The sequence below is a fragment of the Tympanuchus pallidicinctus genome, unplaced genomic scaffold (assembly GCF_026119805.1).
Source record: "Tympanuchus pallidicinctus isolate F22 unplaced genomic scaffold, pur_lepc_1.0 scaffold3, whole genome shotgun sequence".
NCBI lineage: Eukaryota > Metazoa > Chordata > Aves > Galliformes > Phasianidae > Tympanuchus > Tympanuchus pallidicinctus.
In genome coordinates, this window is record NW_026294747.1 from 99,588,871 (window position 1) to 99,613,242 (window position 24,372).

A 24,372-nucleotide genomic window follows, 5' to 3' on the forward strand; every position below is an offset into this window, starting at 1 on the left:
ACTTAGCTCAACACGGAAAAACTAAATGTGTGTGTTACAATCTGTTCCTGGGAAGAGCAGGATTCTCCAGCAGAGATATCCTGTCAAGACATGTGTTATTCATATTTTTTACTTTGCCTCCTACTTACACATTTCTTTCCGGATTTGCCTTTTGATACAGGTGTCTTAATCACATTGTGAGATCAGATTTCTCACCATCATCCCTTTTAAAGAATTGAATGTTTCTATTGTGTGGACTGCAATTGGAGATAACTTTTGACTGCAACCTGCTCTAGGGAACCTGCTTTAGCAGGTGGATTGGAATGGATGATTTCCAGAGGTCCCTTCCAACCTGTGATCCTGTAATTCTGATTCTATGATCATTTCTTTGCAAAAATGCAATAGCGTCTGCATGACTTCACATGCTGTTGCTCATTGCTACATCTTCCATCCCTCTTTCCAGCCAAAAAGGATTCTACTGGATGTCTGGTAGCCCCTTCCCAGATGAGAGCCAATGCTGCAAAACTGTTTAAACATTGAACTTTAAGAGCAAATGTAAATCTGGAATCCTAGATATCCACAGTGCATAACTGATGTACTCTGCACGGACAGAACGGTCTAATGGCCTAATTATGTGTACATTTTCCATTAACCATAGATATGTTACTGTTTACTCTTTGCAAGTAAATGTTTCCTGTGAAGATGCAAACAGGCTGATTATACTCATGTGAGCAGTGACATAAAACATTTACTTACAGGAGAGGTGTGAACTGCAGTTCCCAGTTGTAGCTGCACTCATAATAGGCAAGCCAACAATTTAACTTCTAAAAATATATAGCACAATTTCAGAATTTGCCTACTGAGAGATGTGGCTTCTACTGATCTATTGTTTTATCTTCTGGCCACTCTGATGCCTTTTGTTTGTGTGTGGATACTTGGTGAATCTTTGTAAGACACTGAACAGTGCCTAGCTTTCATAATTGCTCATTTGTACTGAATGTTACTTCCCTTAAAATTCTAATGCTAAGAATGATGGATTTTTCATTATATCTCTCTCTCTTATTTGCCTTTTCCAGATGCGTGTGACCAGGTTCAAGATAGTGGAGAATGTCAGAATTACGTTCTGAAGTGGTACTACAACAAAGAGCAGAAAATGTGTGGTCAGTTCTGGTATGGGGGCTGTGGAGGGAACAAAAACAGATTTGAAACACAAGAAGAATGTGGATTCTTGTGTATAAAGTCTTTCTAGTGCAGAGACACTTAAACTACTTAGTCCTTTGTTATACTATCAAGATGATGGGCAGAAGAGATGGAAGATCTTACACAGCATCTCACCTCCCAGATCTCAGCTCAAAGAAATACTTGTTAGTGATGTTATTATCTATTATTCTTAATAGTGAAAACTAAAACTACTGCTCAGATGATCTAAGATTTTGAAAAGTGAGAAAATTTTATTAGCTAACGCTGTGTTATTTAAAAGGGATAAAAGCATTGAAATGATTTTCTTCCAAAGACAACTGAAGTGCACATTTTAAAAATGTACTAAATAAAGTAACCCCTTAAACATTTTCATGAAATGATCTTAGATATGAAATAGTAATGCCAGAATACTGATTCATTACTTGCATTTGTCTTATGTATAAGAGAAAGAAAAAGCATTCAGCTCTCAAGGGTCATACACTTACTAGAACTTCACTTTCATGTGGAGGTTTTTCTACTATAGTCACTCCCCTTACAAATATTTCAATATGTGAATAAAATCATTCTCTTTCAAGTATTTCTGTTCTGCCAATAATTCTTGAAACAGACGGGAGCATATTCTCATAGTGTGCCTGCTTATATGTAAGCAAGTGTTCTTTCCCTTGTCACTAAAAGTTAGACAAATGCATATATTTTGGATTTCCATCAACCATGGATTTTCATAGTTGATCTTGAAGAGAAAAAAATAAATCCTGAGGACACATTCTTATTAGAAAAATGGAAGTGAACAGACTCAGGTACCAAACAGGGAAGCTCAAGTGGACTTTATTACAGTTATTAGAATATGCAGGGACATTAGTGCACTGGTTCATATTTCATTTCTCAGATTCAATGCAGCAGCAGTCAGACGTTGACATACTTGTAGCAGCCCTCTCCTTTTTATACAAGTAAAACGTGTAAGGTGGGAATTCCTTCCATCAACTTCTGAAAGATCCTGGAGAATAATGTAGGATAGGCCGAGCTAAACAATTTCTTCATAAACTGCTTGGCCTTTCAAGGAAATGCCATTAATACCAAACACCTTTAACAAAAGAAGTGATTAAGAAGTGCTTTTAACAGGGTGGTGTAGGACACTGACAACTGATTTTATCACCCCCTTTATAGTTTTTAAAGTCCATTCTATTCCATGATCTGGAAACAGTCCTTGAAAACTTCATTATAGCATCATTTATTTATTACAAATATTTACATACTATATATTAGTGCAACTTTTATTTCCATACTTTAACAATTCCATCCCTTGATGCAGTTACTATAAACCCTTGAGTGGTCTGGAAAGTTGCAATATCTGTGATAATATCGTGATGTCCAACTGGGAGAGACTCTGGACCCTTCCGAGGGGTCTCATCAGTGGGCCCCATTTTTTGCTTGTTTTGAATTTCCTATGCAAAACAAAAAGAAAAAAAAAAAAAAAAAGTGAAAAGAAAATATTGACAGAAAGGTGAGCACTGAGCCCCATGACAGTTTTCCAAGTTGTGAAGACCAAAAAAAAGTTACCTTCAGACAAACAAAAACTCTCACCCTTTGATGGTAGGCTTATAATTATTTCTTGGTTCATTTCTTTTCATCACACAAAATGTCTTTCTTGCTTTGAACTGACTTAACAGCTGATTAGGAAAATCACCATTGTTCCCCATATTTATTTTAATGACATACAAACTAGTACGATTTAACATTCCTATAGGGAAAAAGAAGCTACAGTAACACACACATCTTAACATTCCAAGGGTTTTATAAAAACTGGTTCAAAGCCGTGGCTTCTGCATCAGGTATTATCTGGTAAGTCTAATTCTGTCAAAAATAACTGACATTTTCTCTTTTAAAGTGACTTCTTTCTAGCTGTGTCAGTACACTGTGCTGATACCATCTGTAAGAAGTGAGATAGTTGCAAAGAAAGCTGTTGTGCAGTTAATGTAGCCCACAGGGCCATCATAAAAGCAAGCTGAACAGGTTATCAAACAAAGCAAAATACCTGAACCACCTCTGTGCCCTCAATTATCTTCCTGTAGTACGACACAGACGGGCAATTAGAACTTCCAGCAACAATGTAAGATCTCTCAGGGTAGGCAAGATCCCAAAACCTAAACACAAAGAAACACAGTAAAACTATTGTTCTTTTTTTTTTTTTTTTTTTTTCTTTAAATCAGCTGAACATGGCTGCTTAAAGCGTGTCTTGCTCTTGTGGTGAAAATGAGTACAATTACTACATGCTTTGTGTACTTAGTGGATGAAAGAAGCAGAGGAGTCAATATTCATAGCAAGCTTACACAAGTCATTTTTGGGGGTTTATTTCTGCTATGCTGCCTACCAAGAACTGTACAAAACAGTACACGCTGCATTTCAGAAAAGCAGAAGTTTGCACTAATTTTGGTGAGAACAATTCTTTCTGCTCGCTGACGCTTTCTAGTGAACACATCTTCAGCATTAATGTTTAGACTTCTTAGAGCTTACTCTTGCAATGGTTGGCAAAACTTAATGCACAGACAAGGCTAGAAGGGAGATCATCAAACAATGTTGTTAGATTTATTACCTTATTTTCATATCTGAGCCTGCTGTCAGTAATATGGGGTTCCCAGATGCTGGACTGCAGTATATTCCATGGATGCTGTTAGGAGAAGGCTAGTAGGAAAAAGAGTTATTTATTCAGAAGTACTATCACAAGTTGTTGCGGTGCTTGACAAAGGGAGTGCATTCTTAATCACGTTTATACATCCCATTTCCAAATGCTTGTAACTTGGTTTTAGTTACTTTATTAATAGGCCACATCTAAGAATATTAAGGTAAAGTACTTCCTTTTGTTTCTTGTGGCTCACAGAACAACACTACAGATTAAACTCTCCAAGATCCCAAACAATTCTCAATGATGGCAAATAAGAGAGTTTATTCATCAGAGAATCAAGCAGGTAAAATTGGTTGAGAAGCACATGAACTCTCAAACTTTTATGGCATGAAGGCATTAAGGAAGGCACACACAGCAGAAAACAAATCACAAAGTTTCTTATTCGACTTTGCAAAGTAAGTGATCAAATAAAGTGAACCTGACAAACTTATAGCACATACAAATTCAAGTTTAGGTAGATTCCAGATCTGCGTTTGCAAAATGTATAGAAGATGCAGTTATCTGCTATTATATCCCAGATTATCTGCTATATTATATCCCAGTTATCTGCTATTATATCCCAGATTGTTCCTTTCCAAGTAACTCCTGGGAGTGGAGTTCCATTCTTTAAGCTAACAGTTAAGTGTAGCAATGGCATTGTATTATAAAAGGAATGTGTGAAAGAACAGATGCTTATGGAGTACCCACATTCCCAGACGCTGCAAGTAAAAGTACGTACAAGATGCCATACCATGAATTTTAGCTTCATTAAGACCTTTCCAGGCTGGCCTGGTTGACAGGTTTTGTGAGAATATGACTGGATATATTCTACATGCAGTGGAAGATACCAATGAAGATTGACGTTACGCTGCTTTTTTACAGAAGGAATTTAGTTTTGACAGCAAAACAATTACAGTGCCAAAATAAATACCAGTGGCAAACTGTCAAGGCCACAGAGACATGTAACTACTGATTCACAGCATGGAGGCTGAGATTGTTCTGGACCAGGTACAGAACAGAAGCAGGAAGAGAAAAAGACCAGACCTGCAGTTCTGAAAGAGGCGGTGCGCTGCTGGCCCACAAAGTGAAGCGTCGGTCACCAGTTTCCATATCCCACATGGAGACTTCATTATTGCCTTGAACAGCTACAGGAAAGATAATGCCAGTGCATACAAATAAAACGTGCGGCATTGGTTCTCACTTGTCACTCTAATGACATGGCATAGAGGGTATGACATAGAGACACTCTTTACTTGCTCTCCGAAGCAGCTGTTAGTCTTGCTTTATCAGCCATGCGTGTGTTTTGCTGTTTTTATCCCTTGATAGCAGCTTCAGTAAAGTACCTCACTCGTGAGAATTCAGAATCCTGCTTTAATCTTCCACCCTCTTTAAAAAGGATTAAAACCTCATAATTTTCTCCCTCGATAACTTCTCATGCTTCTTTAGGAGCAATGGATGGTCTGCCTGTTTGGCACTGTCATCAGTGACTTTAGAGATTATTCATGGGCAACTAACACAGCAAATCCAAAGTTATCAAATTCAGTAGCTACAATGACATTTCACACCCATATTTAAGGTAGATGGGCAAGGATCTGTTAAAGAGAATGTTTACATGTTTGTCATCAACCTTGTAGGCAAGAATTTTTCAATACGATTTTAAAATAATGAATTTTGTCACCAATTTATTCTTTATCAGGGAAAAAAAACTAAGAAGCACAGAGAACATTCATTTATTTGCGTGGCTTTTAAATAAATTTGATTTGGTCCCAGGGTGGTTCATTGCTGAAAGAATTAGTCAAACCTAAGAAGCAAGTTTAGGTAAAATAGGAAACTTATTTATGAATTCATTTTATAGCAACTTTATCAACCTAGTTATTGCAGTATTAATTTATACTACTTGTCTTTTTTAGAATATCTTCCTGACGTGAACACATAGAAGTACTTTCCAGTATGAGCACAGCATATGACAGTGGTATGTGCAGTGAGAATGAAGCAGCTGTGAGCACAGCAGATGAGGACTCTTGTAGGATTTTTGAAAACTCTAACCCAAGGAGCAGCTGGGTTGGAATTAAGTGGGGACTGGACGTGGAACAACCTTTTAGTCTCTGCTCTACATGGGCACTGAATGCAGTGGCAGAATTCCCATCAACTTCAATGTATGTCATAATTCTGGGTTTTGTCTTATATAACATTTTGTCTACAAAAATTGATATGCTAGCACATAGGGAGGGACAATCATGAGGGTGATGCTCCAGAAAATAAGAACTGCAAAAGCTGTCGTTTTCATAGTGGCTCATTACTAGATTTTGTTTTTTACCTGTTTCCTTTTTTACATTTAGAAAGCTAAGAAGGGCACAGTGGTAGAATACAAGCATGAGCTTTCCCTTTTTCCTTTCCCCAAGCAAAGCACAAGAAAAACTACAATGGAAGAAAATATAAATGAAAACAAACACAAAGAACAACCATAAAGCAGGGCTTGAAGCAAAAATTGAAACAGAAGCCTCTTTAATCACAGATTCTGACAACAGTGAGGTACGTTTAAGATATTTTACCTGCAATAACCCAAGACTGATAGACAGGATGCATGAGCAGACGTCTGATTCGGGCCTTGGAAGGATGAGAATGGCTGGAGATTGGTAACTGAAATCTCATGTCCCAGCATGCCATGGTGCCATTGCTTGTGCCTGGTGAGAGATAGCTGTCCACAGTCAGACGGACAGTTACAGGGGTCTTTGTCCATATCCTGGTGCTCTATTTCTAGGAGATGGGACTTCAAGTAATTACAGGACAGACTGCTTCCCACAAATATATCAGGAGGTTATTTTCTCCCCTTGTTTGAAAAATGGCATATTCTAGTCAATCAGATGAAGCAAAAGCTTGAGCTATAGTTATTGTAAAGGAAAAAATCAAAGTGGGGAAACAAAAAACAGCTAATAAGAAATACACGCTTACCAATACACAGCCAGCATTGGTGTATGTCCACAGCAAAGGAAGTTATGAGGCCTAACTTCAAATCATGTTTCAGTGTCCAAGCATTGCTGTTAGATCGCAAATCCCATCCAACCAGAGATCCATTAACCGTAGCATAAGCCAGCACTGACTGGGCTCCTGAATTGAAGTGATGCATATCTACCACACAGCCATCATCCTTCAAATCCAAGGATCTGGGTTAAAAGAATACACTGATTTAGAAACAGATAGTACTTTCAAGTTTAAGACTCCTTTCAATAGCTAATGACTAACAGCATTGTCTTCTCCATGTTACTACTCAAGGGCTAGAAACAATCCTCCAGTCTTAGTCCAACACATGCTTACACTCTATCAACCTCTGTCTATAGCACCTGCAGGCCTTCTGTTAACAGCTCTTTGCAATGCTCTGTGTCTCTGTTTCATGTATTTCCCTCATGTATTTCTGTGTTTCTCAGATATTCACCTATCAGAGCCTACTGGCACAGACACACATCTCTTTTTTCCTCTCCGTTGCTGTACTGAGAGAACTGTGCTCAGTAACTCATCGTGTGTGACTGAGTATATGCCAGAAGGAAAACACATCTCTGGTTTGTAGTTTCCACCTCCCTTAGATTAAGCTTACTTCATTTATGAACTTAATCTCAAACAGGAGAGGATGTTTAAAACAAAAAGTTACTTTTATCTAGAGCTGAAAAAAGTTTCTGGGAGAGCTGTTGGATGTGTCCCTCATTCAAACTGGAAGATTAAGCAATTGAATTGGTGCAGAATATTCAAAACTGCTTAAATGGGAAGGCTAAAAAAAAACAAAACAAAAAACATTAAAACATCCAAACATTCCTCTAAATAGTATCCCATCCCTCATATCTTTGCCACATTACTCATATTAGGAGCCTGGGAGACCAATTTGCAGGCCTGAAGCCAAACTATGCATTGTATGTTTGTGAATGTCCATCAGTGACTTCTATTTAATAGAGTATTAATCAAGTTATTTTGGAGATTAACATAGTAATAGGGGAGGTAAGAAATGAGCAAACCCAGCACATAAATAAAAGAATTTAGAAATATTTAGATTTACTGACTGTTTCAAACTCATAATGAGTCCAGCAACACAGCAGATAGTGATAACCAAGAGCTCTAAATCCTCAATCCTGGGCTGTTGCCTTTCAGCACTTCTTTATGAAGCAGGATAAGACTTCTGTACAGCCTGGGATCAGCCAGCAGGAGCTTGGAGCAAACACACTCTGAGCAAGGCATACGCTAGCAGCTTGAGTTCTGCAGGGAGATTTAACTGCTATAAGTACATACCTGCTTTGAATTGGTTGAATCTTAGGAGACTTAGGGAGCTTTGAAGCTTCAATACTAAGAAGCTGGATAGCACCGTTGTCTGAAGCTATGGCCAAGTAATGTGAGCCCTGGCAGAATGTAAGAGTCTTGACATGTCCTCCAATCCGAGAGTAGGTCAGAATTGACCTGAACGGTAAAAGGAGAGGGGGCAGAAAAAGAGGAAATGTATTTTGTGGCAATTTAAATAACAATTACTTCTCTCAGACACCTATTTAAAACCAATGGCTCAAGAGACCTCTGAAAACAATGCTTTTTAAGAGTTTCTAAATTAGAAAGCAAAGCCTGAGTTGTTTCTGCAAGTTTAATCATCTATTTTTGAGCCTATGGGTTGTGACAGTCTCCAGGTGCAAAAGAACACATCTGTCTACCAGATAAAGAGAACATCAGTCTACCACATATCTCTATCAAAGCAGCATACTGTAGTTACTGTTATTTAACTGACACTACAGTTCACTGCATCTGTATTTTGAGATACATCCTCTTCTCCCAAAAATAATTCTCACAGAGACTGTCAGCCCCAAACCACCCATCTGTGTTTCAACCAACAACACAGCTTTCCTCATCAACTATCAGTGCATGAGACAGTTAATCATAAAGCTAATCTGTTCCAAGAAAACTCAGCTTTAAGCAATAGCACCAGAATGTTATTTACAGAAATGAAATCAAAAAGCCTGTAATTACTAATCTGAAGCAATCCTTTTGCTGTTTCAATTAGTTAAGGAAAGAACAAGATTTGCTTGCAAATACTGTCTATTTCTACTATCTTGTGTTTGTATGCCAAGAGAAACACCAGTCTATATCAATATGCAAATCTCCAACATAGCCACAAATGATTCAATTTTCTCCAAGCTCTACGGTAAAAAACAGACTAAAATAGCAGCTCCGTGAGTTTTAAAGCTACCTGGTTGTAGTGGTTTTTCCTTCCATTTTTTGGCTGTTCCAGATTTTCACTGTGCCATCGTTAGAGCAAGTGGCAAAAATGGAATGTTCATCAGAGACCCGAATGCGGTTCACTGCAGATTTGTGTTCATGCAGGTGAGCTACCAACAATCCTTTGGGACGCCACCCTACAGGGAAAAACCAAATCGCAAAGCCTGGCATTGATTTCGAAACCTAATGGGAAGATGAAGATTCCCCTGATCTCACCCACCAACAGGCATATTGGGAAATAGCCATTATAGCTTCAAAGCATAGAAGGCACTGAAAACATAGAATCACAGAATCGTTTGAGTTGGAAAGGACCTTTAAAGGCCATCTAGTCCAACTCCTCCAATGAATGGGGCACCTACAGCTACATCAGGGTGCTCAGAGCCCTGTCCAGCCTGACCTGGAGTGTCTTCAGGGATAGGGTACAGGTGATGCATTTTTAGAAAGGCTATTTGCTCAACTCTACACTAAACCTTATTGGCAGAACCAGTTAAGTATTTTCTCTTAGATTAGCTCCATGTGCATTCAGTGAAATTACAAAGAGCCCTTTAAAACCCATGGACATTGTAGAGAAGATAGCGCAGAGATCACCTGCAATCAGGCAGATAATCTGCCACAGACTCTATTGTAAACATCCTGCTTCAGAAACCTCACTGGAGCAGAGAGCACATGCTGAGCTTGAGACTAGTCACTTGGGTCCATTACCAAAAAGGTAAAGATCTAGGTTCCAGATCCTCTTTCATAGGCAGGCAGATATTTTTCTAAGTAAGTGCTGTGGACAAAGAGCACATTTCCTAAGATTTCCTGTTTTCCTAACGCTTTGCATTTTTTTCTCGAGATAATTAAGTTTTAACTCAAAACATTTTTCTTCTGTGCATCTGTCTATTGGCCCTGGTGGCCTGCGATTTACCTGGAGGTGGAGGCTTGCTCTCCCACTCAGCATTCTCCATCATCTGTTTGGCAATTCTTTCTGCATTACACTGCTCTCGTTTTTGCTGAATCAGCTGCTGCAGTTCAGTTTTGCAGGTGGTGATGCGTAACTGGTATGCAGATGGAGAAACAGTGCTGCTCAGTACCTGGACCGCTGGTTTCCTGGGTTGAACAACTGTTCCATCAGTTGCCTGTAAGAAGATGAGCACTTACAAATACATGCCTTACATATTACAAAGGTAAAGGCTTGCAGAAGTGATTAGTTTTAATCAAATATACAAAGGCAACAATACTAGGGACAATTAACTTTGTATTTTAGAGCCATCATGACAAAAATTCAATCAAAAACATCTCTTTGGAAACAATTACAATATGCAAAAGTATTCATATAAGAGCATGGACTAGGCTCTGAGCAACCTGATGTAGCTATAGATGTCCCTGTTTTCATTCACAAGAGTTAGACTAGATGGCTTTTAGAGGTCTCTCCCAACTCAAATGATTCTATGCAAAGACAGTGTTTTTCAGCAGTACCTGTGGGGAGGACGACAAAGTGGTGCAAATGCCAGCTGAGGACTCTGAACGAAGTGGTTTCCCAGCCTGGATAGCTTCCAGATCAGCAGTTTGCCCGTGTCCTTTGGGTATTGGCTGGGAGATGTTGGGTGGTTCCAGAGACCCAAACATGCTTTTCCATTCTTCATTTACATTTGAGTCTTGCTTTACATGTTTTCTAGCTATAAGGAGTTGGGAGGTAGGAGAGGAAAGGGAGCAAAAAAAAAGTAATGCAGTCATGGCAGCCCCCACTCATTACTTTCCGACTAGACGTGAGACCAATGTATACACACCAGTTTATTATCTGCATGTAGTTAATGGAGAAAAACTACTGCTAGGTTGTTTATGTCAGCTGACAGGGCTGAACATGTGGCAAGTGTTCTGTTTACACTTACTAATCTTGCAGCTGACTCATGTAGCAATTAATTCCAATATCATGATTTTTTTCCATCTAGAAAGCTGCAAGAATCCACATGAAAAATTTTTCCTTGTGAGAGTTACTCATTTACTGGCTTAAATCAGAAGTAAGTTGGTAATGGAACAGTAGATAAATTGTTGCAAATGATCAACTGCAGATTAAAGAATGCTATCTATAAAGAAGAAATAATTATTTTCACCATTCCTTTGGAGTCACTTAAAACTGTAAAAAACATACAGTGAAATGAAAACATGGGACTAATTAAACATGGATGAAATTAGTGAAGAAAAGTTAAAGCCACGAAGACTTTATAGGCAAGAGTTCTAGGCGAAAGAAATCAGTCCAAACACTGACTCTACATGCTAACTTTTAAATCCTGTCCACTCCTGACTCCACGTGATGCACAAAAATGAAAAATCCTGTTCTTATGTATACGTCCCTTTAAAATTAGATGGAAACCACTTGCAGACAAGCCTCTTAATCCTGGAAATAAGATGGCAATAGTTACATGGCTTGCAGATATTTCTGTATCCCAAGTACTCTCACAAGCAAAATATTTCATCTTTCACTGTTGCAGAGAGCATCACCAAACCTCACGTTTCATATAGCAGCATGCTATCAAGAAACCATGCTAGGTTTCCTTATTGCTAATTCAGTGAGGGTGGCAATAATTATGTAGGATGAACTGCTGAGTAGATTAATTCTATCTAGATAGACTACAAAATATACCAACCACGTTTGTCATCAGGCTCCTGCTTTGTTTTAACCAGATCCACTTGTCTCCTGATTATTCCCAGAACTGACAAATCAATCACTCCTTTCTGAGTGCTGTCATGCAGGTGGCTCTGATCCACAATATTGGCTTTAGCTTTATTCGATTTTAACATAAAGTCTTTCAGTGCTAACAGTTTGTCTTCTTCTTCCTCAGTCATCCCCTACAGAGTAAGAGAAAATATATTATTATTTTTCTGAAAAAGAAAATGCATCAAGGCATGCAGATGCAAGCAGTGGTAAAATTAAGTGACTGGCTCAGAAGCAAAGAGATGGAGCACATCCTCAAAACTCAAGACACCAGTCTATTACTTATTTGAAACTTTGGGTAAGTTCTTGTAGTTTTATCTTTCTTCCTCACCTGAGGAAGAAAGGTGAGAGAAGAGCTGCATTTAATACTGGATCACCATCTGGTGCAATCTGCTTAACTGCCACCTAGGCTATGCCTACAGCCCACAAACACGGGGGTAAAGGAACACCACACACACTTGGCTGCAGTCCTTCCTCTTCCTGGTTCTCATTACTTCATGTGGTTGATTCTTACTGTTCCCCTTTTCACATACAAACTTCAAAACTTTTCACCTTCCTTCAGTTATTAATAACACTGTTATTTGCATGTCTGCCTCTTTAACAAATGCACACTATTCTCTCCAGCACGTTACATAGCCTATGTTCTGCAACACTAATATATCGCGTCTGAAATCTAAGACACACCACTGAAATCTTCAAAAAGAAAATATATGTGGTGATTTCAGACATAAAGCTGCCCTATTTTCTAAAGATCTTCTAAGAATCTTCTATCGATTCTGAACTCTTTGTCCAATAAACTCTACTGACCCTCAGACTGGGATCCTCTAAAAGCAGCAACCACAAGATTGCTGCAGAGACATACAGAGCCCAAGAGCCTCAACCCTGACTTCCAAAGTACGAATGAAAAACAATCACTTGTGAAAGTAGCTTCTTCAGCAGCTGTGCAATGGCAGGGTCCTCTGGGGGTGGACAGTCTGGGAGAACACCATTCCTTTTCTTCTGACGCATCTGAAGGTGTCGGAAAAGACTTGTGATATCCTTTGATCTTAAGACATAATCAAATATGGAACGGCTGACAGGCTCTTTAAGCACACTTAGCAGGACTATTTCTTTATCTATCTGCAATTCAAAAAGAGAAATCAGTCAATGGGAAGAAAGATATCCATTAAATATGGGGAAATCTAGCATTAAAGTGCTGTAGGTATCATGCCTACTTTTTCCCCTAGCCTACAGGTTGGCAATTGGACAGCAGTGAATATTAATATAAAAACAAGCAAGCGAACGAATGAAAAAAATGACAACAACAACCAACCCAAACCAACTCTTGCTCTGAAGGCTTGTTTAAAAGCTACTTTCTGGCTCTGTCCTATGACCGTAACAGGCTGCCCAGAGGAGTGCAGGAGTCACCATCCCTGAAGGTTTCCAGGAAAAGGGTAGATGTGGCATTGAGGGACATGGTTTAGTGGTCATGGTGAGGGGTTGATGGTTGACCTACACGATCTTTTCCAGCCTTAATGACTCTATGATTCAATGATCCTGAGGACATGCTTTCAAGCTTACAGTAACGGTAAGTAGAAAAATCAATCACACTATGACATGAAATTATACATGACCATGCCAATAATGTACATACAACTTCTAGATCTTTCCTTATGTTGGTTATATCAAATTTTCTCCATTTTCTTTCTGTTCCCCCAGCAGTCTCAGAACATTAACTTGACTGAGCTAAAAGGGATTAAAAATTCTACTACAAATACAATAATATTTCAGAACTGTCTTACATTTACCTTGTAAAAATACTTAATAGAAAAGCTCTTTTCCAGTATCAGATTACTGGCTTTTCTTCTATGTATACAACTGTATGTATACAACCATGTAATTACATAATCCTCAAAAGCATACTTAGAGAATAGCAAACAGTTACAAGAAACTAATGAGTTCAGGCATCATTTAGAACCATCAAGTTTGGGGAAGTCTGTTCATTACTGTAACAGAAAACAACTTTCTGTTCTCACAGATGGTGATTCAGTGCCTGTTTGTGTCCAGAGAACATCTGGACAAAAATTCTTGTACGCAGTTCAGCCTACTTGCAGACCTAACACTCCTTTGAGTTTATACATTTGTTTTAGTTCTTGATCTCTCCTGTTTCAAGACTAGGTTTGAAGATGGTGGTAGCAAGTAATTGGGCAATACTGATAAAACAGACCACCTAGTTACTGACCTTGAGTTCAATGGCCAAACCATTTTGGCCCAAAATTATGATATAAATATTTGTATAAAAGTTGGAATACTAAAAACAATGCAGTGGGATGGGGTTGTTCCTTCACAATGCCATAAGACCTCATTACTATAACTTGCTCCTCAAAGCAGACTATTTACATGAAAAATAAATTCAAAAGTAGTCTGATCCAACTCAATATGACTTGTATATTCTGTGTAGTGTTGCAAAGGAAAGCAAAGATTTATACAGTAGAGTGAGAAAATAAAGTACTAAATGAACAAGATAGACATCTATCAACCAATGCAGTACTACTGCAGTAGCTATCTAGGAAGAGAAAGAAAAATATTATTTTAATTAAACTACCAACTTTGTGTGATTAAAAAAAAAAACAAACATTAAATACACGTTGCACACTTCAATGCAAGTACTGCAGCTGCTTCTTATTTACTTAAATACTTGAGAGATGAATTCTGCAGGTCCTAAAGCTGTATGCAAAGATGTCCATGCAAACATTGCCAGCATCGTGCAGGCCATTCCTAGACACAAGCTGAGCACTCTGCCCTTTGTCTTGGCAAAGCAATGAGAGTCTTGAATTGATAAATCACAAATGGCAATGGCCATTCATGTTTGCCAGCAGAGATAAAAAAAAAAAACCAACAACCCAAAAAACTCTGCCCTTAAAAAAAAAGCAACAAAAAACAACAGAAAGAATGAGAAAGCAATTAATGTTCTTACAGCCAGCACCATGGCAACAACAGACCACAGAATTATGACTGGTCAGGGAACATTCACATTAATATTTGAAGCATTACCTGTATTATTGGCTGTGTGATAAAGGGATGGAGGTATGGCATTAGCTTGCAGTAGACATCAGCAATATTTAAATACTGTGCAACCACAGTGATAAATCCCACTGCACCATAACGTATCCAAAGATTAGGATGGCACAGGAAAGGTGCTGAAAGAAAAGTACTGTTAGAGTTCAAATTAAAGAGGGGAAATGAGAAAATTATTTTATCAACTTTACTGGGCCAATGGCAAGGAGCTTCCTTGCTGTTGCCAGAAAGAATATTTTTCCTATCTATTCATTTCACTTCTTTGCAAGTCTGGAGTTGACAACGAGGAGACTAACCCAAAAATAAATGCTAACCTTAATTTGGGCAGTTAAAGAAAATTGAAGTACCAAGGATTTGTTTTTGTTTTTAAGTAAATAGTTTATTCATTCCTTCTTCCCTACTCTTCCTTGAACATTCACTATTTATACTGTGAGATAACTAATGTTCTCCTGTTGGATTCAGAAGTCCATCTCAATTACATGGGTTTTACAAAGTTGTAATCAAGGGACAGCATCCAGTCATGAGATATAAAACCACAGATCACCTGCCCCAGATTCTGACTGCTTTTGAAAAGCCATAAAAAGATAAAGCCACAAAAGACTAGCTGTTTGATAAACAGCTAGCAAATTCTGGGCATGTCTAATTCAAGTAAACCCTAAAAGACTACTATAGCTTGCATACTGAACAGCTAGGCTATGAAACTTTATTAAGCTGGCCATGAAGCTTTCTGTAGTATGAAGTTTTCATTAATAGGAAAACAAGGTAACCATCTGCATTCCAACTTACCAATATCACAAGCAAATTCATAAATATGAGGCTTTTGCAAGAGCCCTAACTGGCACATACAAGTAAGAGCATTGAGGGCCTTATAAATGACAAATTCTTCTGCATCACTGAGTCCTTGCTGAAGCAGAGGCTTCAGTATCGAGGAGCTTTGCCAGCCAACGTAAGCAGCAACACCTAAAAATGTTAAAACAAACAAACAACAAAGACATAAAAATCCAAAGTAACGCTTCTTTGCTTTTCCTCTCTGAAGTTTAAATTTCAGTCCAACAGTATACAGAGATTCAGTGAGCATTTTCCAAGAAAGTTATCAAAACAAGAAATACATGCATTTACTGAGATAGCAATGCAGGAAGCAAATCTCAAGGCCTCAGTCTTACAAAATCCAGTACTCACACAGAAGTAAACGTGGAAGACACAATCTTTGTTAAAATTGATGGGAAAACAAAGTTAGACAAATATTCTGAAAGCTGTTCGACTAAAACCCATCTCTGTGCCTGCTGAAGTCCTCCCAGAGGTCAGGCACGGATGTAAACACACAGCTGGCCAGCACAAGTCTGAAACAGCGAGGCAAAAACAGCAGTGCTCCTAAGGGTGGGGATGCAGTGCCTGCATTTGTACCCATGGAAAGGGTAAATGAGCACTGATGAAAGAACGTTAGCAGGACTTTTGTCTTTTAATTTAGCAGCAATGGTTATTTGACGAGCATTCAGCTTCCTGAAAGGCTGAACTGGATACTGGACTAGTTATCAGCAAAGAACGTCTTTAAAATACATTCATTTACCTACTACAATAATTGCCAACAGTTGAAAAGAATCTTTTATAACAATCTTCTAAAACTTTTCCAGTCTGACATGGCCTCAAGATTTAGTTAGTTAGCTACTCTCTAATTGTTTACCACCACGAAGCCATCTAGCCCCTAGTTTCAAAAATAAATTCAATTTTAAAATATAATTCAAAAATCTCCGAAAGAAGCCAAGATTAAAAGTAAAATTAATGCAATCCCTTTGAAGCTCATGGACCAAAACTTAACAGCCACATATCATCAGAAAGAAACTGCTTTCTTATTCTTTTCTTCTCCTTTCCCACACAACCACCAGCCAGAGTCCACATAAAACTGTCATCTGGGATTGCTTCCTTGGATTAGTAACCCATCTAATATAATTAATCTCTGGCAACTGCCAGGGAGATGGACTTCACTGAAATTCTGATCCTTCCTTTTGCTTTATGTCCATCAAGCTGACATTGCTTCTTGCAAGCAACCAGGCAACTCCTCTGATCATTCTCAAGAGAGAAGTTGTTTTTTCATCAAATAACTCAGGCTTATTGTTGCTGTTGTCATACACAGCACAGACAGGTAACTGTATCTGCTTCTAACCCAGTTACTGGGGATTGACAAATATCACACAATTAGATGGCTTCCCATCACAATCAAGTTTACACATTAAATAACTGCTTCACTTCTACTCTAATGTGGTAATCAGCACAAAATTTTTATCACACAAACAGGTTTATTTAGGAACGGGACCATGCACACATGTAAAGTGATGCATCTTCTAGATGGCTTGCAGATATTTTAGCATGTATTTGTCATAATTCAGTTTTTTTCAATTAGCAACTTCAGGAAAGATTTAAAAAAATGAAAAGTAAAAATAAACAAAATTAAAATTTTATTATTGATGTTAATCTAACTTGATCTTAGATCTATCAGTCTCCTTTGTAAGAAACAAAAAAAGCTACTTATATTTACATGGTTTCTTCTTCCCTCCATAGAGAAACATTTACACAATAATTCAGCATGTCACTTCCTAAAAATTACATACACCTTCAGAAGAAATGGCTTAGCAGTTTCCAAGATATGAAAAAATTATTCCGTTTGGCTGAAACCAAACCCTTACCCACAATGCTGTCAAAGAAAGCTCCTCGAAGATGCCAGTCATTCTTATCATTTAAGAAAGTGATCATATGAGATAGAAGAACATCATTGGCTTTTTGACGTCCAAAAAATACACAGAGACGTGTTATTCCATTTTCCATTAGTGTTTGTTTCACAATATTTTCTGGGTCGCTCAGCAAAGTGACAACTTTCTGCTGGACCATTTCGTGCAAGGCTTGCAGCTCTGCATGAGACACAAGAGTGAACAATTAGATTGGTGAGAAATAGGATGTGCACACATACTGCACGTTGCTAAGGGAGTTAAACTGGTGTCCTGAAAAACACCATAGAAAAACTTGCTAAGATAAATAATGCAACAGAATCTCAGCAATTCCAAGGACTGGCTTACGAAAAACTTCAGACTAAGCATGAGGGTAGTGGCAAAGTCAGACTACAGACATGTGAGACGACATTGCCAGAGAAATGCAATTCTACGTTTGTCTTAATTTCAGCTAAGATGATCCAACTCATTTTGTTTAAAAATGAAATGCAGATGTGAAAAAGCATCAGCTGGGTCAGCGGCAATATTACTGTGTTAAAGGTGCTTCAAGACAACTCTGGTTTTAGGTGTCCATTTGACCATCAGTTGTAAAATCTGTGAATCGACAAGAGCATATTTTTATTTAGGGAGGTAGACTGGCGTAATTAAGGTCAGAGAGAAATAAACAATACTTGAAAACATGAGCACTTCCAACGTTACGAATTCCTAGCAGTTGAGCTAACAATAGTGGCAAAAAAATGAAAGTGATCTCACCCCTTGCTTCTGTTCTGTGGTGCAACTGAGAAAAAAAATTCATTAAGTAGAAATAACAGTATCATTGATGCATAAGCTAATACTGAAACCCACAATGGAAATTCTCAAGCAAATTGCACAAAATTCAGATATTGCTATTCCAGCTTTGCAGGGGTAACTGCCATTTGCCCACAGGCAGTCAGCTAATTTCTTTCCAAAACACTTTGTCAGTCACGTGGAAAAGTTGCCTTCTGGGTTCAAATTTCTCAGCCTTAGTTTCTGAAAGCATGAAAATAATAGAACCATTCAATTTTTTTTCTTCCTTGCATCACTACTTTCATGTCCCAGCTAGATGGGTAATACAGGACAGTGTTTCTTAGGAGCAGAGCCTGTAAGATGGACCTTCCTTTCTCTCACGCCTTAGCAACTGTGAGCGCCCGATGGCTTACATGAAGGAACTAAAAGGGATTTTTTTTAAAGTATCCTTCTGCAGCTATTTAAAATATAATTGAAGCATGTCTTTTTCGCTACCAAATGGTGTATGCATGAGAAATTCACCAATTAAAATCAGTTGTAGGTTCATGTACTTGCCCCAGAATAGATGTGTGTGTTTTTAACCACAAACTTCTCAGTTCAGAAAACTTGCTCAGTATTATTCAAGAAAGGTATGTATTACAAAAGGGATTGAAGCTGACACATAGTCCACTTATTACTCACCCCTCCTTGCCAAGGGAAGGAAAAAACCCACCAAACAACTCTGTGCAACAGTAACAATAGCACAGATGACCATATTACTGTCAGAGACACCCACATTTTTGGCATCTGCAGACAATAAACAAGAATAGCCAGGCACATGAACAGTTAGGGAAGAGAACGACTGAAAAATACAGTACTGTGACTATGCCAGAACTTGTCAGATTTTTCAAAGTTAAGCCAAGCACATCAGTGGAAGTGGTATTTGGAACAGAGCTGACTTGTTGAAGGGACCACAAAGTTGGATATACAGTTAGCCAGCCTCAAATACCTTGAGAGCTTCTGGAGAACTGTGCTCATTTCTTTCTTCCTTTTTGTCTTTCATAGTGTTCACAAAGAGGCGCCAGTTTGTGACAGATACCAGCTGAGGTAAGGCATTTTTTCCCATTTATAGGAAGGCTAAGTGACAACAAAAAACAGTGCTACCTAGGAGCTCCGGTGTACAATTTGCTATTACAAAGAGGCCAGGTAAGTGGAAGTGACATTACCTGTATCATAGTTATCACTAGGGTGAGACGTTTCATCCATTTCTTCACCATTTGGTTCATTTTCCATATTTAGATTTTTCAGCTGGACTAACTCCAGAAATCTTAGAGCTGTTTCTGCCAGCAAAGCTATGTTTTCTGCAAAGGAAAACATTTTGGTTTAGAATTGTTCTAATTTGCCAATTTACAGACTTCTGATGGTCCCCTTATGAGATATTAAAACCACTCGGAATACCAGTCAGGATGGGCAAATAGCACTGAAATGACACAGTATGTTCTGAAAATGTACTTCAGGGACTTGTACCTGGTAGCTCTGCTGTGCCTAGGGACACATCCTGTCACAGTAAGACTGTGTAAATGAGTGGAAAAGTTGTAAGGATATCAAATGTAACTGCAACTAATTTTAGTCTTCTAAAGTAGCCCAAAATACCACCTTATCTCAGGTGGATGACTACGTAGCTTGATAGAACTGAAAGGCCAATTAATAACAACCCCAAACAACAACATGCCACTATGCTAGGATTTGTATTCTTGGGGTTACCCTTGAGGGCTGGGATCCAATTTGAAGACATTTGTCCCTGTGTCTATCCATGCCATTTGGCACCATCCTGCAGTGTTTGGAAGCTGCTGGAGTAACTCGGGCCATACGGGTCAGGCAATGGCTGGCACAAGAATAACCCTGCCAGGGCTTATGTCCCACTTAAGCAGCCATTCTGAATCTCGGCCAAGACAACATCAACATGCCAATGGAAACTGCACACAGCCTGCATTAAATCCTGTAAGTCACCAGTCACGCTGCTTCCAAACGGTGTGTTAACATCATTGAACTCACGTATATATTTTTAAAGTCAGCCTAATATTCTTCTTTACTTATTAGCTTATTGAAATTCAATTGCTTTCTTAAAAGAAAACTGTTTGAATTGAAGGCAACCTAACCAGACTTAGCTATCTGGTTCGACTCACCATCTACACCATGCCTTTGACAACGAGCTCAATCAGTATAGTTAGTTTAAAAAAAAAAAAGCCACACAAACACATCACCTGGGACACTGTCAACTGAGTTGTGCTTTTGTAAACAAAACGGTCAAAGCAAGTAACAGTAAGAGGTAAATAGTAAATAAGAGTGTTGTTACAAAATTGCTTCCTGAACCACCACGATTCAAATATCTGAATAAACATACAAAGAAAACATCTCTGCAGGTATAAGACAGACTATTACATAGCAGATAATCTCAGCCCTAAACACCACATTTCATTCTGTGGGAAAGCAACTGAAATATAACAACAAATTGATGCTTTACGGATGTTTCATATTTATTAATTTCAGTTGGGCCACTCTAAGCAATCAATCTGAGCTAGCAAAATGCTAACTAAGGTAAATTAATTAAATCTGCAGAGGGTGGGCAGGCTCTGAAAGCCCTGTTCACATGCATATGTTAATACATGGTTGATAGGAGAAGTACTTTAACTTGTTATGTCCTTGTTTATCTAGAGCACAGAGGCAGGGCTACTTCCCTGAACAGCAGGCCCTAACCCCTTACCTTGGCTGTGAGCACACAAAACAGTGAAAGAACATTAAAAAGAGGATTTGGAGTTTTGATGGATTTCTGCTTACCAGCATATGCAAGTCTGACGATAGTGGCTTCATCCTGGGCCAAGTGTGCAATGCCTGGCAGGATATACTCTGGGTAAATGTTAATATCATTGCGTGGCACCTCTTTGACAAGAGCAAGAACTTTAGTTAGTGTCCTCACTGATTCTGCCCTCACTCTGGGCACAGAGTCATTGCTGAAATGTAACAGATAAGGAGTAATACGATCCAGAAGAATCTCAACACTTAATCTTGGTGCTAAATGAAGAATCAGCTCCAAAGCAGCCAGTTTTGAGTCACAGTATTTGAGAGTCTGTAAACAGGAAGTTATCACTGACACTAGGATAACCAGCCCATTCTCTTTGGTCTCTCCCTCGGCTTTCTCTGTGCGATCATGGCCACAGAGATTGTGAATGATGTTGTCCAGATCTTTACGTATGACCAATATACGCTCATCTGCTGATACAAATGTTTCCTTGGCAAACTGGGCCATATAAGGCTGAAGGAAAGTGTAAAATATTTCAGGAAACGCATTGTTACGTTGCTGTTTCAAGTAATCTTCAGCTGCTAAACGTTTATCTGGCTCCCGATGGACCATCTGAGTGACCTTGAGAAAGGCAGAAGAAGGAGGGAGCAGGAGAGAAAGATTAATGGTTTAGACATTCATAATGCAAAAAAAAAAAAACAACAACCCAAACTCACAGTCAAAATCAACAAGCAATTTGTCACAAAAAGAGGTGAAATAAACTACACACAGACCAGAGAAATGGCTCTGATGCTGCAGCCCACCCTTACCAGCTCTCTGATACTGCGGTCTTCAATTTTGTTCAGGACTTGATCAGGGGAAAAGAGGCCATTTCTGTAAGCCAGAAGCTGAGATAAATCAAACAAGGGGACGCCTTCTGTGAACAGCTCTGCTATTACACAGCCTGGGGGGAAAAAAAAAGTCAAAGATGTGAGGGAACTGCAAACAGAAATTTTGTTTTCTGTACAGATAAAAACAGATCCTATGTGAACCTTAGCTTGATTAAAAACAAGGCTAATGAGCTGACTAATTAACTTGTGGAAAAGGGTAGCATCTCCATCTCCAAAAACTGGCTTTTGCCTCCTAGGTATTTTGCCTCTGAAATGCCTCTCAGGCATTCTGTTTCAAACATGCCAACAGCAAAGAATTTTGCAATTAGGAAACATGAGGTACTAATTTCAACCACCTGCCAAATGGAAAATACATCAGAAAATGAACCCACATCACCGTTACATGGAAGAGTGCCAGTAAATCAAGCATGGGCCAAGCAAGAGGTCAAAGTAAGAAGAACAGTAATGCTAAGGGCAGCATACATTCACTCAAACAAGTTCCTAAGAACAGTGAGAAATAAGAAGATTGGCAGGCACGGCACCCTGTTGTGTGTATGATGCATGCTCTCTTCAAAGGCTTGTGTCCCGTTCCTGCAGTTTGCTTTCCATGGTTAGGATCTTGTCCTGTCAGTGGAGCAGCCTGGAAACTTGGCTGGTGAAAGCGAAGCATTACTTCAACTTTCAGGTTTTAATTATTTTTTTTCTAACAGGCCAAACATATGACTCAAAACAATCCTGTGACTCAGGACAGGCTCCCACAGCAGGACTCTATCAAGAATTTCTGAGTGGAACCATGACAGGAGCTTACTGAGTTATCCAACTTCCTGCTTTTGGGAAAAATATAATGACAAGGAGATTCTGAAGCTAATATTGCCAAATTGTGCTGGAAAGCAGCTCTGTTCCCAAGCAGTCAGATCTTAAGTGTGCCACTGACTGGCTCCTCCTCATGGTCCCATGAAGCATACGCTGCATCCCCAGGACCTCAACGACCTGATGATCACAGTCTGTGACCTATAGAGCCACCTCTTTTCCAGGGCAGAGATAAGTTGTAACAGAATGGTGACTGACTGCGCTCCTCAGATAACATGGGGATGCATTTAAGTCATGCAGCTTACTCTACTGTGCCTGTACTTTTTCTGTGACTGAAAGATTTAGAGACCAATTCTAATGCTTAAGGTGAGCAATTTTTTTCCACAAGCTGTTCTCCAGGCCTGCTGTAATAAAAAAGCAAAAGATAAAAAGTAAAAAGATCAAACAAACAAAAAAAATAACAAGCTTCTTTGCACCCCTGACCAGCAATCATGAAGGCCACACGGATCTCTCTCAGTACCTGCAGAAAAGATGTCCATTGCACGTTTTAACTCCCCCCTTGTTCGCTGGTTGCTGTTGGCCAGGTCTACTAGAGGAGTGGAGGGATCTCGCATGTTTTCCAGCTCCGTGGCAAACATGCTGCCATCGACAAAGCGCTCGGGAGCGATGTAGCACGTCCTCCTCCGCGACGTGTCGAAGAAATAGTTGAAGTCAGCAGGGTTGTCTTCAGGAAGATAAGTTGGCTTAAAACTGGCAAAGTCCGTCAGAAGAACCCAGTTCCAGCTGGTCACCATGATGTTTTCAGTCTTAATGTCCCCGTGGCGGACTCCAGATTTGTGCGCTTGGTCCACCGCCGTCAGGATCTGGAAAGCGATCCACCTCTTCTCGATGTTATTGAGGAACGGCCTCGTGCTGATCCGATCGTACAGGTTGTCCCGCACGTACTGCCTGAAGAGCATGGCGGCCTTCTCGGACAAGGTCGCTTTCTGGAAGGGGAGGCAGTTCTGTGCCGAGTGCAGCCGGATCTTCAGCTCCTCCAGCTCCTGCTTGTAGCTCGTCAGGGGCAGGGTCGGGTCCTGGATGGCAAACACCTTCACCACCACCAGCCCCTCCCGGTGCTTGGCTCGGGCCACCTTGAAGAAGCGGGTGCTCCCCAGGCTTTTGTCATACTCGAAGTCGTGGATGTCAGAGAAATAGCTGTCCACCGAGAGGATCTGCGACGGGGCGATGCCAGCCAGCTGGTTCCCCATGGCGGCCCCTCCTGCAGCGACGGGCGGCACCCGTCCACCTCGGGAAAAAGACAACGAACGTTTCAACCCGGATAGGCTCGGCCCGACCGCGATCTACCCCCTTTCCCGCGCAGCCTCCGCTTCCCCCAGGCCGCGGTCCCGCGAGGGCCCCGTCGCCGCCACTCCCGCCCCTTTCTGGGCTCCCCCACAAGCCCCGGCTTCGGGCGGCCCCTCGGCCCCTCGTGGCGCTCACCGGCCAGGCCCGGCCCGGCGCAGCCCGCCCGGCCTGGCAGAGCCGGGACACCCCCCGGCCGCGGGATGCAGCGAGGCGGGACTGAGAGCGGCGGAACCGGCACCATGAGC

At 39.9% G+C, this 24,372-nt stretch overlaps 1 protein-coding gene across 1 annotated transcript; it reads right to left on the reverse strand.

The window, feature by feature from the left end:
- Positions 1–1,988: 1,988 nt before the first annotated feature.
- Positions 1,989–24,372, reverse strand: PIK3R4 (phosphoinositide-3-kinase regulatory subunit 4). Its single transcript, XM_052693329.1, has 20 exons — positions 24,263–24,372; positions 23,301–24,068; positions 21,911–22,044; positions 21,140–21,722; positions 19,528–19,662; positions 17,516–17,737; positions 15,621–15,794; positions 14,811–14,956; positions 12,693–12,896; positions 11,710–11,911; positions 10,541–10,740; positions 9,990–10,200; positions 9,054–9,219; positions 8,114–8,278; positions 6,791–7,002; positions 6,391–6,522; positions 4,883–4,983; positions 3,770–3,858; positions 3,212–3,320; positions 1,989–2,621 (listed from the first exon to the last, which is right to left on the reverse strand). Exons 1-20 carry the CDS (start codon positions 24,366–24,368, stop codon positions 2,451–2,453), a joined length of 4,230 nt encoding a protein of 1,409 aa, XP_052549289.1. The 5' UTR covers positions 24,369–24,372; the 3' UTR covers positions 1,989–2,450.

Bases quoted from the DNA above. Each gene is read 5' to 3' on its own strand.
- PIK3R4 (XM_052693329.1), bottom strand. From the start codon at position 24,368: ATGGTGCCGGTTCCGCCGCTCTCAGTCCCGCCTCGCTGCATCCCGCGG. The intron at 14,957-15,620 runs GTAAGTTGGAAT...CTTTTCTTTCAG, and splicing joins TGAATTTGCTTGTGATATTG to CACCTTTCCTGTGCCATCCT. The intron at 11,912-12,692 runs GTGATTGTTTTT...CTTACTCTGTAG, and splicing joins TGAAGAAGCTACTTTCACAA to GGGATGACTGAGGAAGAAGA.